Here is a 15913-nt window from a genome sequence, read left to right as displayed (position 1 = left end):
GCCCCTGGCACACACAGAGCCTTCTGTCCATGGATACAGAGACATCCTAGAGCCCCTGGCACACACAGAGCCTTCTGTCCACGGGTACAGAGACATCCAAGAGCCCCTGGCACACACAGAGCCTTCTGTCCATGGCTACAGAGACATCCAAGAGCCCCTGGCACACACAGGCCTGGCACACACAGGCCTGGCAGCACAGGCTGCTTTCCCCACAGGCTGCAGGAGATGAGAACACAACATTTGCCAACACTGACTGAAAGCCACAGCTCCGGGTGCTCCCCGTGAACCCCAGCTCTGGGACCACTGTCTGCCCCATGCTTCAGGGGCTGCAGTGGGAGCCCGGCTGGGCTCTGCCCTGGGGCCATCCTGCAGGGACAGCTGCAAACAGGGAGCATTCCCTTGCCACAAAGAGCCAAGCCATGGCTGCAGGGCAGCTGCTCCAGCCCGGAGTGCACTGCTGAGTGCTGTGCTCTGGGGCTGGGGCTCCCCGCACAGGGGACTGGACTGGTGTGCCACAGGAGACAGAGAAGCTGCAGCTTCAGCATAACTGAGGTGGGTGCGTGGGCTGGGAAGAGTGGGGAGGCTCAAGGGGATTCACAGAGCTCATCCTGCTGCAAGGACGAGGAAAAGGGAGTGGGAACTCAGCAGTGAGGACAGATGAGGGCAGAAGAGGAGCTCTGAATGACACTAAAATCCCACTGGAGCTCTGAGACATTGCTGCTCCTCAGCCAGTGACAGGATGAGTCCCTAAGCCTGGGGCTCGGCCTTCCTCATGGTGAGGGGCACCAAGGAAGGCAACAGTGTGATGGAGACTGCCATGGGCTGGGAACTCACTGGGGGAAAAGAGGGAGCAGTTGGGAAGTAAAAGGCAGGTGGGGGAGAGAACAGTTCAGAGAAGGGCTGAGCTACAGCTTGAGCAAGCTGCAAAATGTCATTTGGGGTCATCCCAGATTGATTTCATTTCAGAAGCTATTGAACAAGTTTAATTTTTGGGTGGTGGCATGTTTGCCCTTGGAGGTGTACACTCTGCAAACTTGAGCTGTGATGCTGAAATGCTCAAGCAGGTCTGTGCTGCAGGTCACCCCATTTCTTCTTTGGCTGATTGCGGCCCGGTGCTGAGCTCCAGCAGAGCCCTGGCAGAGCCCAGAGCAGCCTCAGCACCTGCAGAGCCCGGCTGCAAGGAGAGAAACCAGAAAGCGCCCATCAGCTGAAGGCTCCTGTCCCCTTGTCCTAGTCGCCTGCGGTGCCCAGGCCATGCTGGCCGTGCCCAGAGCTGTGCTCAGAGCTGCCCATCCCTGCTGCCTTTGGGAGCAGAGCAGGAGGGCAGGACATGTGCCCAGCCTGCAGCCGGCCACGGCACATGCAGCCCTCAGCAGCTGCCCAGAGCAGGATGCTCCTGTGCTCGCTGCCATCTCCCCAAAGCTCTGATCCCACCATGCCAAGCAGACCGGACCCACCTCACGCCATCCTCCGCTGGAAGAAAAGCTGGTCCCAAACGATGTCCTCAGCCTTCTCCAAGGGCACGGCCCATCCACGCAACAGCTGCTCCCAAGCACTTCCCCATTCAGACTGGACCCCACCTGGAACGCTTCCTCTAGAAAAACACACAACAAATTATTGAAAATAGATTACAGACAAAAAGGGGAACAAGAAAAAAGGTCAAAAATCTTATCTCTGTCAGGGGCTTAAGGAAGGCCCAACCCCTGCATGCCAGGGAAAAAACCCACCCACAGGTGAGGGAAGCCCAGGCTGTCTCCCTTCCCCCCTGCACTGCCCCCCAAAATAACGGTGATCCCAAAGCAAAGAGGGGCAGTGGAGCAGCCCAAGCCCTTCCTTGCCTGCAAAGCAAAGCAGCCCCTGCACAGGTTCTGGAGTCCCACCTCTGCTCCCACCATGGGGGTTTCTTTGTGTCGGGCTGGCTGCCCCAGCCCCAGCCCGGGGCACGGTGGGTGCTGGGGCTGTTGGCAGGGCCAGGAGCCCACTCCCATTTCATCAGCACCCCAGCTCATCCCCCAGCCCTGCCAAAAGCAGCCTGGCAGCCGACTGAAGGATCAGCTGCATCCGCCCCAGCAAAGGGGGAACCTTTGGTTCCAGGCCAGGCTGTGCAATGCCCAAATCTGGGAGCATCCCCCTGTGTGTGGACTCACCTGCAAATTCCCTGTGGAGCCTGGCTTTGGAGAAGGTGCCAGAATCAAAGTCCATCATCCTCAGCTGCCGGTGACCAGGTGGAGGAAGAGGTTGTCATCCTTGATGTCGTCCTCACTGTCCCCAGCAGCAACAGCCCCACCTGGTACAGCTTCTCCGGGCTCTGCGGGTGCTGAGGCTGCTCTGGGCTCTGCCAGCTTCTCTCCTTCCCTGGGGAGAGCCCAGGCTGTCAGGGTTCTGCCCAGGGCCCCAGCTGTCAGGGAACCAGGACAAGCAAAATCAGCTCGGATGGTGGCCACCAGTGCTGGGCAGAGCAGCTCAGCTCCAGCACAAGGGCTGCATGTTCCCATCTGATGCCCCCTGGGCTGTGACACAGGCTGGACAAAATGTCCGTGTTCCTTTGCTTCTGATTGCCAAGGCATGTGTGGAGCTGTAACTTACCAGGGCCTTGCATCAAAGTGTGCCTGTGGCTCTCTCCCTTCTTCTAGGGCAGATCAATATCCTGCAGCCAGGGATCACGGAACAGCTCTTCTAATGAGGGCCTGTCCGAGTGCAGCATGGATAAACACCGCCTGATCAGATCTTGGCACTCTGGACAGAGAAACCAGAAACCACCGGTCAGTTGGAGAAGGCTCCTGTTGGCTTTGCCCCACTATTCCCGTGCCCAGGCCATGCTGGATGTGCTCAGAGCTGGGCCTAAACTTCCCCATCAATTCCCTGTTTTGGAGGAGAGCAGGAGAGCAGGACATGTGCCACCTCCTCAGCAGCTGCCAGAGAGGGATGCTCACGAGCTGCTGCTGTCTCCCAGCACTGGTATTGCCCCCGTGGCCAGAGATGAGGATCCACCTTGAGAGAGCCGTCCTGGCAGCGAGAGCTCATGGTCACAGCTGATGTTCCAGCCCCTCCTGAAAGGGTGCTCCCCGCAGACCATCTGGTGCAGCAGGATGCCCAGGGACCAGATGGTAGCTGGCTTGCCGTAGTACCAGCCAAACTGGGTCCATTCCGGGGGGCTGTATGACCGTGTTCCTATGGAATACAGATGGGGTTCATCAGGGGGACGCTGCTGCTCCCTGAGCCTGGCTCCAGCATCCCTGGGTGTGTGGGGGCCGCCCCAGTGGCACACGGGGTGACCGCTGCCCTCTCGCCAGCACCTGGGACTTGTGTACAGACTCGGGGATGGAAAAGAAGCCACTGGGGTTGGAAGAGAGCAGTGGAAGCCCTGGCAAGGCCCGACCATGAGGAGGAAAATCCCACTCAGTGCTTGGGAAAACCATGCCCTCATCCTCCCTGCCTGCACTGCCCCAAAAACCATTATGAAGCCAAAAGAAACCAGGTGAGTGGAGCAGTCCAAGCCCTTTCTCACCTGCACCCCAAACCGGCTGGGACACAGGTTCTGGCCACCCCTTTCTGCTACCCCACCCATGGGTGTTTTTGTTGGGCTGGCTGCCCAGCCCTAGCCTCAGTCCTGCCCAGAGTGGTGGGCAAAGGCTGCCAGCAGGGCTGGAAGCTGGCTCCCCACCCAGCCCTGCTCAAAAGCAGCTCAGCTGAAATCTCAGTGCCATGAAGGGCAGCAAAAGGGAGAATCCCCGCTGCCACACCCAGCTTGGGCTGTGAGGTGTTGGGCCATGAGATGCCGGGACTGAGAGCACACCCCTGTGTGGGCTCACCTGCAAAGCGAGTGTAGGCTGTGTCCTGCAGGTAGGTGCCACAGCCAAAGTCAATCAATTTGGCCTGCCCGGTGGCCAGGTCAACCAGGATGTTCTTGGGCTTGATGTCCCTGTGCAGGACCCCGCAGCTGGTGCAGTGCCGCACGGCCTCCAGAACCTGGCGGAACAGATCCCGCGCCAACTCCTCGGACAGGACCACCCGTTCCCGAATGAATTGGTGCAGGTCCTGAGAGTGCTCTGGGCGTTCCAGCACCATCACGATGTCGTTGGGGAGCTCAAGCCATTCCAGCAGCTGGACGACACCGGGAAAGCCAGTGGAGACCTTGTCCAGCAGCACGACCTCCAGGGGTGCGCTGGTGCTGTCGGGCTGCGGGAGGAGCGCGATGCCATCAGTGGGGCTGATGCCGTGCCGGGGGTCGGGAACCCCTCACCCAGCCCGGGATGCTCTGCGCCCTGCGCTGGCCCTACGCCCGCTCTCCCTCGAGGTGTCCTGGTGGCTTCCACCCTGCCGGGCCTCGGCTCATCCCTGCCCAGCTTCTGCCGCTGGCCCCGCTCACTCACCAGCTCGCCCCAGTGCTGTACGCGGTTCCTTGGCACCCTTTTGATGGCCACCTGCGAGCAAGGGAGAGCAGCGAGTTGAGCTCGCCCGCCTGCCCTGCGCAGCCCCATCCCCCTCCTCCTCCTCCACCTCCTCCTCCTCCTCCACCTCCGCCCCCTCCTCCTGCGCCCGCCGCCGGCCCCGCCGCTCACCGGGGCGCCGTCCGAGAGCCGCGTGGCTGCGAAGACGCTGCCGAAGCCGCCGCTGCCCAGCAGCGAACCCAGCCGGTACCGCTCCTGCAGGGCCTCCTCCTGCGCCTTCCCTGCGGGCGGGACGGGGCTGTCAGTGCTCGGCCCGGGGCCAGGAGCGGCCCCCGAGCGCTCCCCGAGCGCCCCGGGCCGGCCCTCCCCAGGCGTTCTGTCCCTGGAACGGGACAGCGGCGGCTCGGGGCCGACGGCCGCGCTGCCGAGCGGCGGAGCTCGGGCCGGGGAAGCCGCAGCGGGGGCGGCGGCAGCGGCCGCGCCGCGTGTGTCCTCCGCGGGGCCCGGGAGGAGCCGGGGCCGGGGCCGGGACTGGAGCCCACGTCGGGGCCGGGGCCGGGCTCGGGCCAGGCGGAGCCAGAGGGCGGCGGTGCCGCCCGAGCTCCAGGCACTGATGCCCGCCCAGCATCGCCACCGCCAGCACGGCCAGAGCCGGGCGGAGGCGAGACCCCGGCGGGACGGCCGGGGACGGGGACGGGGCCGGGGCCGGGAACCGGGACGGGGACAGGGCCGGGGCCGGGGACGGGGACGGGACCGGGAACCGGGGCGGGGACGGGGACGGGGCCGGGGCCGGGAACCGGGACGGGGACGGGGCCGGGGATGGGGACGGGGCCGGGAACCGGGGCGGGGACGGGGACGGGGCCGGGGCCGGGAACCGGGGCGGGGCCGGGGCCGGGGCCGGGGCCGGGGACGGGGACGGGGCCGGGGCCGGGGACGGGGACGGGGCCGGGAACCGGGGCGGGGACGGGGCCGCCCCGCCCGGGGCCGGCGGCGGGCTGGGGACATGGCTCGGCAAGGGGAGAGGGGGACTGGGAGAGGAGGGGACACCGGGAAAGGGAGAGCAGGAGAGGGTGCGGGACAGCGGGCGAGGGAGTCCTCAAAGTGACTGGTTTTGCTGCTTTCGCTGCTGCTTTCGCTGCTGCTGCTGCTGCTGCGACTGCCGCGCCGCCGCTGCCGCTGCAACTGAAGCTCCGGGGCCGTTTGTCCCCGTGTCCGTTTTTCCGTTGCCCGCTCCCCCCCGCGCCCAGCCCCCCGCTCCCCGGGGGCAGCCCCTGAGCCTGTCCAAACACGGGAACTTTGCCCTGGTCAGCCCAGACCCAGAGTCTGGACTCCTACACAGGGGAACAGGAATCCCCTCGGTCGCTGCCATGCATTGTCCCCGCTGAGGATCAAACCCTATTGGGGCACATTCCCTGAATGCAGAATTTGTACCTGACCCAGGCACTGCATTTACATCTCCAGCAATGGTTAAAAAAAAAAAAAAAAAAAAACAAACACAAAAAAACCCAAAAAAACAAACGGGGAAGGCAAACTGTGTGTAGCTCATGGTATTTTAGAGTGTCTAAAATTCGCCAAGTCATGGATCTTAGAGATGAGATCTATTTGGATTAAGGGGATGGAGCAGTAGTGCAAGATGGAAAAGAGGAGCATAAAAATAAATAGAGAAAAACATCTTCAGTTGTTTCTTTCCATTTTCATTTCATTTCTTAAAAGCTGTTTCAGTTTTCCCAGAATCTTCTCCACACTCCTGTTTGCTATTTCCAGGAACCTTTCCTGGAGAACGAGGTGCAGCTTCTTTCACAAGATGTGGCACCAACTGCAGCTTCTCTAGGCTTTCCACACCTTGTGTGCAGCTCAACTCTTGCAGCACAGCAGGACAAATGTTTGAAGAACTTGACAGCTTGTTCTTTCTTTTCCTTGTGGGCTGGGCAGTTGTGCCATTGGTAAGGTTTTCATTGTTACTGTTCTGCCCTAAGAAACCATGACGGGCTACCAGGAATTGTCAGGGAAGTCAAGCCTGACTGAATGCAGAGAAAGAATCTGCAGAGCCTGCATCCAGAAATGGAGAGCTGTGTGATAATCATTGCAACATCGCCATGGGCATCTTGAAAGTGATCTAGAAGATGAAAATGCTCTGACAGAGGGCGTTTGTTTCTGAGTTCAGTGTGGAGGATTCCACATCTAGTGCATTGGTTCATAAATCAAGAGTTCAATCAGTTCATGGAAAGCACCAGAACAAGCTGGACCTCTCAGCCTTAAACACTTCAGTTGTTCAGGGACCCAAAAATGTTCCATAGAAAGAGCATTAGAAGGAGAGGAAAGAGACAGAGAGACAGAGAGACAGAAGCTCCACAGAAAGATACACATGTGGCTCCCAGCTCCTGGGGTTCCAGTGTGGGTGAGACACAAGCCCCAGGAGAAGGCAGAGTCCATAGCAGGGGCTGACCTTGTGCTCCTTGGTTTTAAGCCCCTGGGCCTTCGTGGGCCTCCCCCCAGCTGGGACTTGTGATAGCTCGGGCGTTCAGAGCCGGGTTAGCGCTGTCCCAGCTGTGGGACTGATTGACAGCTCAACCCAAGGTGTCTCGGGACACTGATCTCATCCAGCCTCTGACAGTGACCATGGTGACACTGGGGAACCTCATGGAACCGTGGGTCAGTGTGACAATGCAGGTCCAAGGACACCATGGTGATATCCAGGTTTGCTCAGCACCAGAGACACCTTTGCCTTGTTTGTCCCCAGCTGTCATCACTGCCTCCAGTGTTCTGCTCTAACTGGAACCCGGGGACACTTTCACATGAGTTGTGTCCCTCAGTGGGACCCATTAAAAGTTAAAGAAAGTCTGGACTTTGAATCTGACTTTGAGTTCTTGAGAAGTTCTTTGAGCACACTCTGAGGTCTGGGTCCGATGCAAAGAGCACCAAAGCCCCAGAGGGTCATTAACGTCCTGGTGCTGTGTCTGTGCTGCTGAGCTGGGCCAGGCTCCTGGCCCAGAGGCAGCTCCTGGCAAGGGCAGCGCTGCAGAGAGACAGCTGTGGCCAGGAGCAGCTCCTGTGCACAGCCCAGCAGGGCTGGGGCACTGCCAGGGCATCGCAGGGACACGAGCAGGGCGCAGACAGAGCTCACAGGGGCTCAGCACTGGCAGGGGCTGTGGGGTGTCCCAGAGGGGGCTGTGTCACAGCAGCGCCTCTGTGGCTGTGTCACGGAGGCACAGAGCAGCTGTGATGTCAGAGAGGGGCTGTGTGACAGCACAGCGTGGGTTGTGTGAGGTCACAGACTGGGCTATGACATCACAGAGCGTGTTGTGTGAGGTCATCAAGCAGCTATGGCATGATAGAGGGGACAGTGTGACATCAGAGAGCAGGCTGTGACATCATGGCATGGCTGTATGACATCATAGAGCGGGCAGTGAGGTCAAAGTGTGTGCTGTGACATCACTGAGTGGCAGTATGACATCACAGGGAGGGTTTTGTGACATCACTGAGGGGCTTGTGACATAGCACAGCAGGGTGTGACATCATAGTGTGAGGCCATAGGGCAGACTCTGCCGTCATGTAGAGAGTGGCTCTGTGACATCAGAGTGTGGGTTGTGACATCACCGAGTTGGCTGTGTGACATCATAGAGCAGGCTATGACATCATGGAACAGACTGTGATGTCACAGGATGACTTTGTGATGTCATAGTACAGGGTGAATTTCTGACATCACAGAATCTTCTGTAACCGCACAGCTTTGTGACATCACAGAGTGACATCGCAGAGTTGGGCCTATGACATCACAAGGGAGCTATGTGGCATCCAAGAGTGGGTTGTGACACCCCAGGGGCTGTGTGACATCACAGGGGCTGTGTGAGGTCACTGGGGAGGTGACTCTGCCCCAGCCCCCCCTCCCAGTTCCCCCAGAGAAGTCCAACGCTGCTCGTGCACAGCGGGGTCCCCTGTCCCCCCGGGTCCCCCCGCCCCCGGTGCCGCAGCCTCCCCCAGAGGATGTTCCACGAGATCGACCCCCGAGCCTGACACAGGGCCATGGGGGGCGGGACAGGGGACAGGGACCCCCCGGCAGCGTCCCCGTGTGCCCCAGGGCCAGAGCCTGGCCCAGGGCTCCTTCACCCTGTTGCCAACGAGGGCTTGAGAGCGCTGAAAAAATCCCTGGCAAGGGAGCAGCAAAAACCAGATTTAATATTGAGCAACAGCACCACAAAGTTCCTTGGCAAGAGTCACTCTGCTCTTGACTGGACACTTCAGGCACAAAACAGGAAACAAAGCAACAACAAAACCAAATAAATTCCAGGCAATTAAATCAGAAATAAACCGAGAACTGGGGCTTTCATTCCTATGGAAAAGAGCTGTCCTTCTTCCTGCAGATGCCCGTGGCCACAACTGGGATTTCACCTCCAACACTGCCTGTTGTGACAGACTGGAGGAGATTGTGGGCTGGAAACATTTTGTGTGTGGGGGAGGAAGGGGCAGGTCCAGCCTTGCCCTGCCCTGGAACCCCAGCCCTGCCCTGCCCTGGAACCCCAATCCCCCCAGGGCCTCTATCCCAGCCCAGCAGTGTCTGCCAGTCCCTGGCACAGCACAGGCAATGCTCCACAGCCACCTCTGGAGCCCCCAGCCCAGCTCCTGAGTGACCAAATGACCCCAAGTCCCACCTGGGGGAAGGGCCCAGGAAGACCAAGGGGTATTTAAGGCTGAGCACAAGGCGAGCACACATCTTGACCCTACCTCCTCTTGGAATTTCTATCTAAACAGTGCTGGAACCCAGGAGTTGGTAGCTCTGTGTGTGCTTCTCCAAATCTTTTTCATCATTCTCTATTTCTGTCTCTCGTTCTTTTATTTCTGACTTCTTGAAAATGTTGAGCAACTTAAAACTCAGATGGCTTAGAGTTTGTGAAGTTGAATGGACCAATATACAGCTTTGAGAAGTGTTTTGTGTTCATTGAATGTCTTATTAAACCTTTTGCCAAAGTTTCAGCTCCTTGGCTCCAACTCCCACCTGCTTTCCTTGGAGAAGGAGCTGCCCGAGACACAGAGGGATGTTCATTTCTTGTCAGTCAGCAAAGCCAAGGGAAGGCACAGCTCCATCAAATGCAAAACTCATTCCTCTGCTGGATATTAAATCCACTTTGCACAGCAGACAGTCTCAGAGCAATGGAAAACACCTTCTGTGCCCAGCACAGGTCCCAAGGTCCCCCCAAACCCTCCCTGCCCCAATTCTGCCCAGATTTGCTCTTTGCACACATGAGTCACACACTGAAGGCACGAGCTCCTTCCATGCCCAGAGGGAGGAAAAGCGGGAAAGTGGATGAAGAGCTCTCCTGGGCAGAGCCAAGGTCCAAGGGCCCCTGCAGGGAACCACAACTCATCAGGTTTGTGTCCTTTGGGCTCAGGGACTGGTGACACTCAGAAGCACAGAAAGGTTTCTTGCCAACAAACACAAGTTGAACATTTGAACAGTTTAATAACCATCACAGCTCTTCCCTCAGCTCTCTGTGATGTCCCAGCAGCATCTGACATGTCCCCCATCCCCAAGGGATTTCCATACAGGAACAGTTTTAGACAGAGACATAAGAAAAGGCAATACTGTGACAGATATTAATATAAGTAAGGTGTTGATTAATGTGATATTTATTTTTGAACTTCTTAAAGACTGGGCAACTCCCTGAAGCTCAAAGCACGTAACCAGTCAGTTGAGAGGCCCTTGTGTGACCAGAGAGCATCTGGAGGAGGAAATCTGGGAGTAACAGGAAGGACATAGATCCAGCTGGTCTAGTGAAGAGATGTCCTTAGACATGGCCATTTCAACAGAAGAGGTGGAAATACCTGAAGGAAGAGAGAGATGATGTAGTAAACAATATTGGTGACTCAAGTAAAGGGGAAGATCAGTATTTCTTCTCCTTCTCCCATCAATACACTTCCAGGAAATTCCTGTTCCTGGAGGGAAGACTTTGGTATTTCTTAAAAGTACTCAAGTGACCCAGATAATAAAAATGTCCTTGTATATTATGAAATGTACAAGAATTTAAACCTGTGCCCCTTTCCAGGCAGATATCAGTTGTGTGCCCATGGACAGGCAGTGCCACTTTTGCCCTGAGGTGCCGAACTGGGATTGGATCTCTCAGAGAGGAGCTGAGGGAGAGCAGAGCACCTTGCAAGCTGCAGGTCCCTGCCAGCCCCGCAGGGCTCCTGTGCCATCAACATCTGCTCTGCTCCAGTCTGAAACAGGGCCCAGCATGGTGCCGGGATCATCAGAGAGCTGAGGTGTGTGCTGGAATTCAATGCCCTCCCCATGGCGCAGCAGCCCTGCATTTCCCTGCTCCAGCCTTGGTCTCCAGCACAGCCATGGAGGCTCTTTGGGCTCCTGAGTGTTCCTGCAGCCACCAAGGGCAGCTGAGCTCTGCCTTTGGCACAGTCAGCCCTGGCCAGCGCAGGCCATGCTCAGCAATTCCTTGTCTGTGCCCGGCCTTGCTGCCAGCCCCGGCAGCGGCTGCGTGGCCCCTTTGTGACCCTGTGCTGGCCCAGCCATGGTGCCACAGCCCCTGTGCAGGCCCAGCCCAGGACAGGAGCATTGCGGCTGGGAACGGCCCCTGTGCCGTGGTGCCCACAGCAGCCTTGGGGCTCTGTGCCCCATGGCCTCCCTGCTGGGCAGCCTCTGCCAGCTCCTGCAGAGCCCGTGGCACCTGTGGGGCTGCACAGACAGCCCTGCCCCGGGCTCTGCCGGCCTCTGGGCCAGCAGAGAGGCCGGCCAGGGCTGGACATGGCCGGGAACAGGCCCTGAGACCCGCAGGAGGATGGAGCTGGGCCACAGCCAAACTCAGCCCAGGGCAAAGCTGGGCTCAGCAGCCAGGGCTGCCAAGGGCTGGGGACAGAGGCGGGCGGAGACAAATGTCCTGGGCCCCCTCCCTGCTGTGTCCATGCCCCCAAGGTCACAGAGCAGCCTCCTCTCTCAGACACTTGCCTGTTTTCCATGCCTTGCACAGGCGCTGGCCCTGCCCCACAAGGCCTGGGCTGAGTCCTGCCCTGCACGCTCAGCCAGGCTGGGATGGACACTGATGGTTCCTGTGCCAGGCTCTCTGAGCCCAGCCCAGCTCCCTGCAAGCTCTGCCAGCTGCCCTGAGCTCTGTGCAGCACCAAGGGCCTCTCCCCAGCACAGCCCAGCCGGCTCTGGCCCCACAGCTCTGCTCAGCCCAGGCTGCTCTGGCCACTGGCCCCACGGCCTCAGCCCCTGGCCAGGGCACAGCAGCAGCTGCAGCTCAGCCAGGACTCAGCCCCAGCCATGGGGGAAGGGGCTTGGCCAAGGCCAAAGGAGGCTCCCTGGGTGCCCTGCTCCCCTCGGGCTGAGGTGCTGAGAGCTCTGCAGCCCCTGCTGCCATCCCATCTGCCCAGGCCAGCACAAGAGCCCCGGCCTTGGGGCCCTCCAGAGCTGCTCCTGCTCCAGGCCCAGGACCCATCCCAAAGCCGGGGCAGCCACAAAGCTGTCTTAGGGTGAAGAGCCTGGCTCTGTGTTCTCCATCCCCTCCTTGCTGGCGCTGCCAGGCTGGGATGAGGAGCCCCTCAGCCTTCCCTGCTCTGGGCTGGACAAGCCCAGCTCCCTCAGCCTCTGCTCACAGCCCGAGGGCTCCCGCCTTACCTTGGAGGCCCTTCCCTAACCCTGCTCCAGCTGCCAGACATCTTTCCTGCCCTGGGGAACCCAGCCCAGGCCACAGGGACCTGGATAATCCACGTCCTTGATGTCCTGGTCACACAGCCCTGGCCCCTTTTCCCCATGTCAGGCTCTGGGGGGGATCCTGTGGAATGTCCTTTGGTGGGGGCTGTGGCTCCAGGTGGACCGGGGGGATACCAGGGGATAAGGGACCCCGCTGGGCATGAACAGCATTGGACTTGTTGGGAGAAACTGTGAGGGGGAGCTGGGGCGGAGTGACCAACCCAGTGACGTCACAGAGCCCTCCTGGGATGTCACACAGCCCCTCTGTGATGTCACAGCCTGCTCTGGGATATCAGACCTCTGCCCTATGATGTCACAGCAGGCTCTGGGATGTCACAGAGGCAGTCTATGATGCTGTAGCTGCTCGATGACCTCACATAACTCTGTGACCTCATGTTACCAGATGATAAATTATCTACACCAGGTGAGTTAACACCGGAGCTTGTTCTCCAAAACCCCAGGCCTATGGAAACCACACAATGCCCATTGTGTCAGAAGGGGAACTGGAAGTTCACCAGCCTCAGTGTCCTGCCAGCTCAGCCAGGCCCACTGGAACACTGGGGTCCACGACCACCAGGGACCACCAGAGAGACCCCCAGAACAGAAGAGAGCATCCAAAAGGGGAGGGGAAATACGTTAATGATTCTGGGGGAATGATTATCAGATGTGTGTTTAGTCCAGGACAATCAATGAATATGTGTGCAAAATACAGAATATGAACAGAAACTTTCCTGTACTCAGCACGCTCGGCTTTGGGAGGAGCTATCCCCCGTGCATCCGGCTGAATAAAGAATGCTGCTTCTTAATGCTGCATTGGGGTTAAGGAGTTTTCTGTTTTACTGAATTTTTGGAAACACTCCACTCCCAAGGAAAGCTCTGTCTCCTGCTGCTCACAAACAGAGAAGCGCTGGTGGCAGATGTGGGGGTCGGAGGCTGCCTGGGGCACAGTGACCATGAAATAATCAAGATTTCAATGTTTTGTGAAAGAAGGAGGGGTAGCAACAAAACTTCCACATTGAAATTAGGAAGGGCAGACTTTGGCCTATTTAGGATGCAGATTTGGGGAGTACCGAATAAGGTACTGATTTTTTTAAGGGAAACAGCCCTTTAAAACAAAGGGGTCCTGGGAGGATGGACACATTTCAAGGAAGTAATCTTACAGGGGAAGGAGCAGCCTGTGCCAGTGTAGCAAAAGATGAGCTGGTGAGGAAAATGACTGCCCTGACTGCCCCTGGAGCTTCTGTGGGAACTCAAAGGAAAAATAGAGGGTGCATTAACTTTGGACAGAATGTCAGGCAACTTTGGAAGTGTTAAAGGATGTTATTAGGTCATGGAGAAAGAAAAGTTGAGAGGTGAAACTCAACTACTGCTTAAGTTGGCCACTTCTGTGAAAAAAAATTGAAAAGGTTTCTGTAAATAAATTAATAGCAAAATCTGGGATAAGGAGAACATCTTTATTGGATGCAGTGGAGAATATAGTAAGTAAAGACAAAGAAAAGACTGAGTAACTTAACACCTTGTTTGTATCAATTTTCAATATTAGGATAGGTTGTCCTCAGGACAAGAAATCTCCTGAGCTGGTAGATAGGCACAGGGAGCAGAACAGCCCCCTGTAGTCCAGGAGGGAGCAGTTGGGGACCTGCTGAGACACTCAGATGCTCACAGGTGTATGGGATCAGATGGGATCCATCCTAGGGGGATGAGGGAGCTGGTGGATGAACTCGCCAAGCTGCTCTCCATCATTTACCATCAGTCCTGGCTCAGCAGGGAGGTCCCAGAGTACTGGAGGAGCCAGTGTGAGCCCATCCCCAAGAAAAACTGGAAGGAGGATCTGGGGAACTCCAGGCCTGTCAGCCTGACCTTGGTGCCTGGCAAGGTTATGGAACAGATCACCCTGAGTGCCATCACAGGGCACCCACAGGATGGCCGAGGGGTCAGAGCCAGCCAGCTTGGATTTAAATGTCTGCATTCATGATCTGGATGAGGGGACTGAGTCCACCATCAGGAAATTTGCAGATGACAAGCTGGCTGTGAGTGTTGATCTGCTGGAGGGGAGGAGGGCTCTGCACAGGGACCTGGACAGGCTGGATCCAGGGCCCAAATCCAGCAAGGTGAGGTTTAACAAGTCCAAGTGCCAGGACACGGCACTCGAGGTGCTGCCCAACGAGTGCCGAGCACAGGGGAAGAATCACTGCCCTGGTCCTGCTGGCCACACCGTTCCTGATCCAGGCCAGGAGCCAATGGCCTTCTTGGCCACCTGGGCACACTGCTGGCTCATGTCCAGCCTGCTGTCCATCAGTCCCTGCAGGTCCCTTTCTGCCTGGCTGCTGTCCAGCCACTCTGTCCCCCGCTCTGCACACAGACATTGCTGCTGCAGCTCCAGAGAAGGCAACAAAAGGGCATCTCTGCAGAAAACTCTGCTGGCAGACCCTTTAGTTCCTTTAAATCCACCAAGAGCACAGCCCCTCATTGACACAGTCTGTGGCCACAGGGAAGGTGGAGAGAAACAAAATGAGAAATGGCACAAACAAGGACATTTCTTTGTGGACAACATTAAAATGTAAAACAAAGAAAAAGAACCTCCAAAATGAAACCAACAAGAAGCATCAAAGATAACTTTTATTACAAGTGATTTGCAGAAATTGGCCAGCAGTTTAATGTTCCTGAAAGCATCCAGTCATCAGTCTCCTCACTGCAAACTTGAGCTCCTGGTTCCTCAGGCTGTAGATGAGGGGGTTCAGGGCTGGAGGCACCACCGAGTACAGAACTGACAAGGCCAGATCTAGGGATGGTGAGGAGATGGAGGGGGGCTTCAGGTGAGCAAATGTGGCAGTCGTGAGGAACAGGGAGACCACAGCCAGGTGAGGGAGGCAGGTGGAAAAAGCTTTGTGCCGTCCCTGCTCAGAGGGGATCCTCAGCACGGCCCTTAAGATCTGCACATAGGAGAAAACAATGAACACAAAACAGCCAAAAGCTAAACAGCCACTAACCACAATGAGCCAAAGTTCCCTGAAGTAGGATTTGGAGCAGGAGAGCTTGAGGATCTGGGGGATTTCACAGAAGACCTGGCCCAGGGCAGTGCCATGGCACAGGGGCAGGGAAAATGTATTGGCCGTGTGCAGCAGCGAATTGAGAAAGGCACTGGCCCAGGCAGCTGCTGCCATGTGGGCACAAGCTCTGCTGCCCAGGAGGGTCCCGTAGTGCAGGAGTTTGCAGATGGACACATAGTGGTCATAGCACATGATGGTCAGGAGGGAAAACTCTGTCCCAAGGAAGAAGATAATCAGAAAAAGCTGTGCAGCACATGCCATGTAGGAGATGGTGCTGGTGTCCCAGAGGGAATTGTGCATGGCTTTGGGGACAGTGGTGCAGATGGAGCCCAGGTTGCTGAGGGCCAGGTTGAGCAGGAAGAAGAACATGGGCGAGTGCAGGTGGTGGCCGCAGGCTACGGCGCTGATGATGAGGCCGTTGCCCAGGAGGGCAGCCAGGGAGAGGCCCAGGAAGAGGCAGAAATGCAGGAGCTGCAGCTGCCGCGCGTCTGCCAGTGCCAGCAGGAGGAAGTGGCTGTTGGAGCTGCTGTTGGACATTGGCTGTGGCTGCACATGGGGTTCTGTAATAAAAGTAATCATGGAATAGTTGGGTTTGGAGAGGACTTTAAATATCCCAGCACAGCTTGGGGGCACTTCCCCCCCCTGCCTGCCCAGGGCTCTGCTGCCTGGAGCTGTCCCTGCCAGCAGCTGCTCCCCTGTGCCCAGGGCTGGGCCCTGCCAGTGCTGCCAGAGCCCAGCCCAGCCCTGGGGGCTCAGCTCTGCCCTGCAGA

General features: G+C 57.7%; 2 protein-coding genes across 2 annotated transcripts in view; one reads left to right on the top strand and one right to left on the bottom strand.

The window, feature by feature from the left end:
• Positions 1 to 15913, top strand: part of LOC137467048 (serine/threonine-protein kinase pim-1-like) — a gene marked incomplete at its 5' end in the record, with an annotated part of 261655 nt that overhangs the window by 90135 nt on the left and 155607 nt on the right. The window lies entirely within an intron of this gene.
• On the bottom strand, positions 1280 to 4177 carry LOC137467058 (serine/threonine-protein kinase pim-1-like). The gene is made up of 3 exons (XM_068178615.1): positions 3813 to 4177; positions 2992 to 3171; positions 1280 to 1302 (listed from the first exon to the last, which is right to left on the bottom strand). The coding sequence occupies exons 1-3, from the start codon at positions 4066 to 4068 to the stop codon at positions 1280 to 1282; spliced, it is 459 nt and encodes a 152-aa protein (XP_068034716.1). The 5' UTR covers positions 4069 to 4177.

Source organism: Anomalospiza imberbis, unplaced genomic scaffold, assembly GCF_031753505.1.
Source record: "Anomalospiza imberbis isolate Cuckoo-Finch-1a 21T00152 unplaced genomic scaffold, ASM3175350v1 scaffold_51, whole genome shotgun sequence".
Taxonomy (NCBI): domain Eukaryota; kingdom Metazoa; phylum Chordata; class Aves; order Passeriformes; family Viduidae; genus Anomalospiza; species Anomalospiza imberbis.
This window is presented reverse-complemented; position numbering and strand designations above follow the sequence as displayed.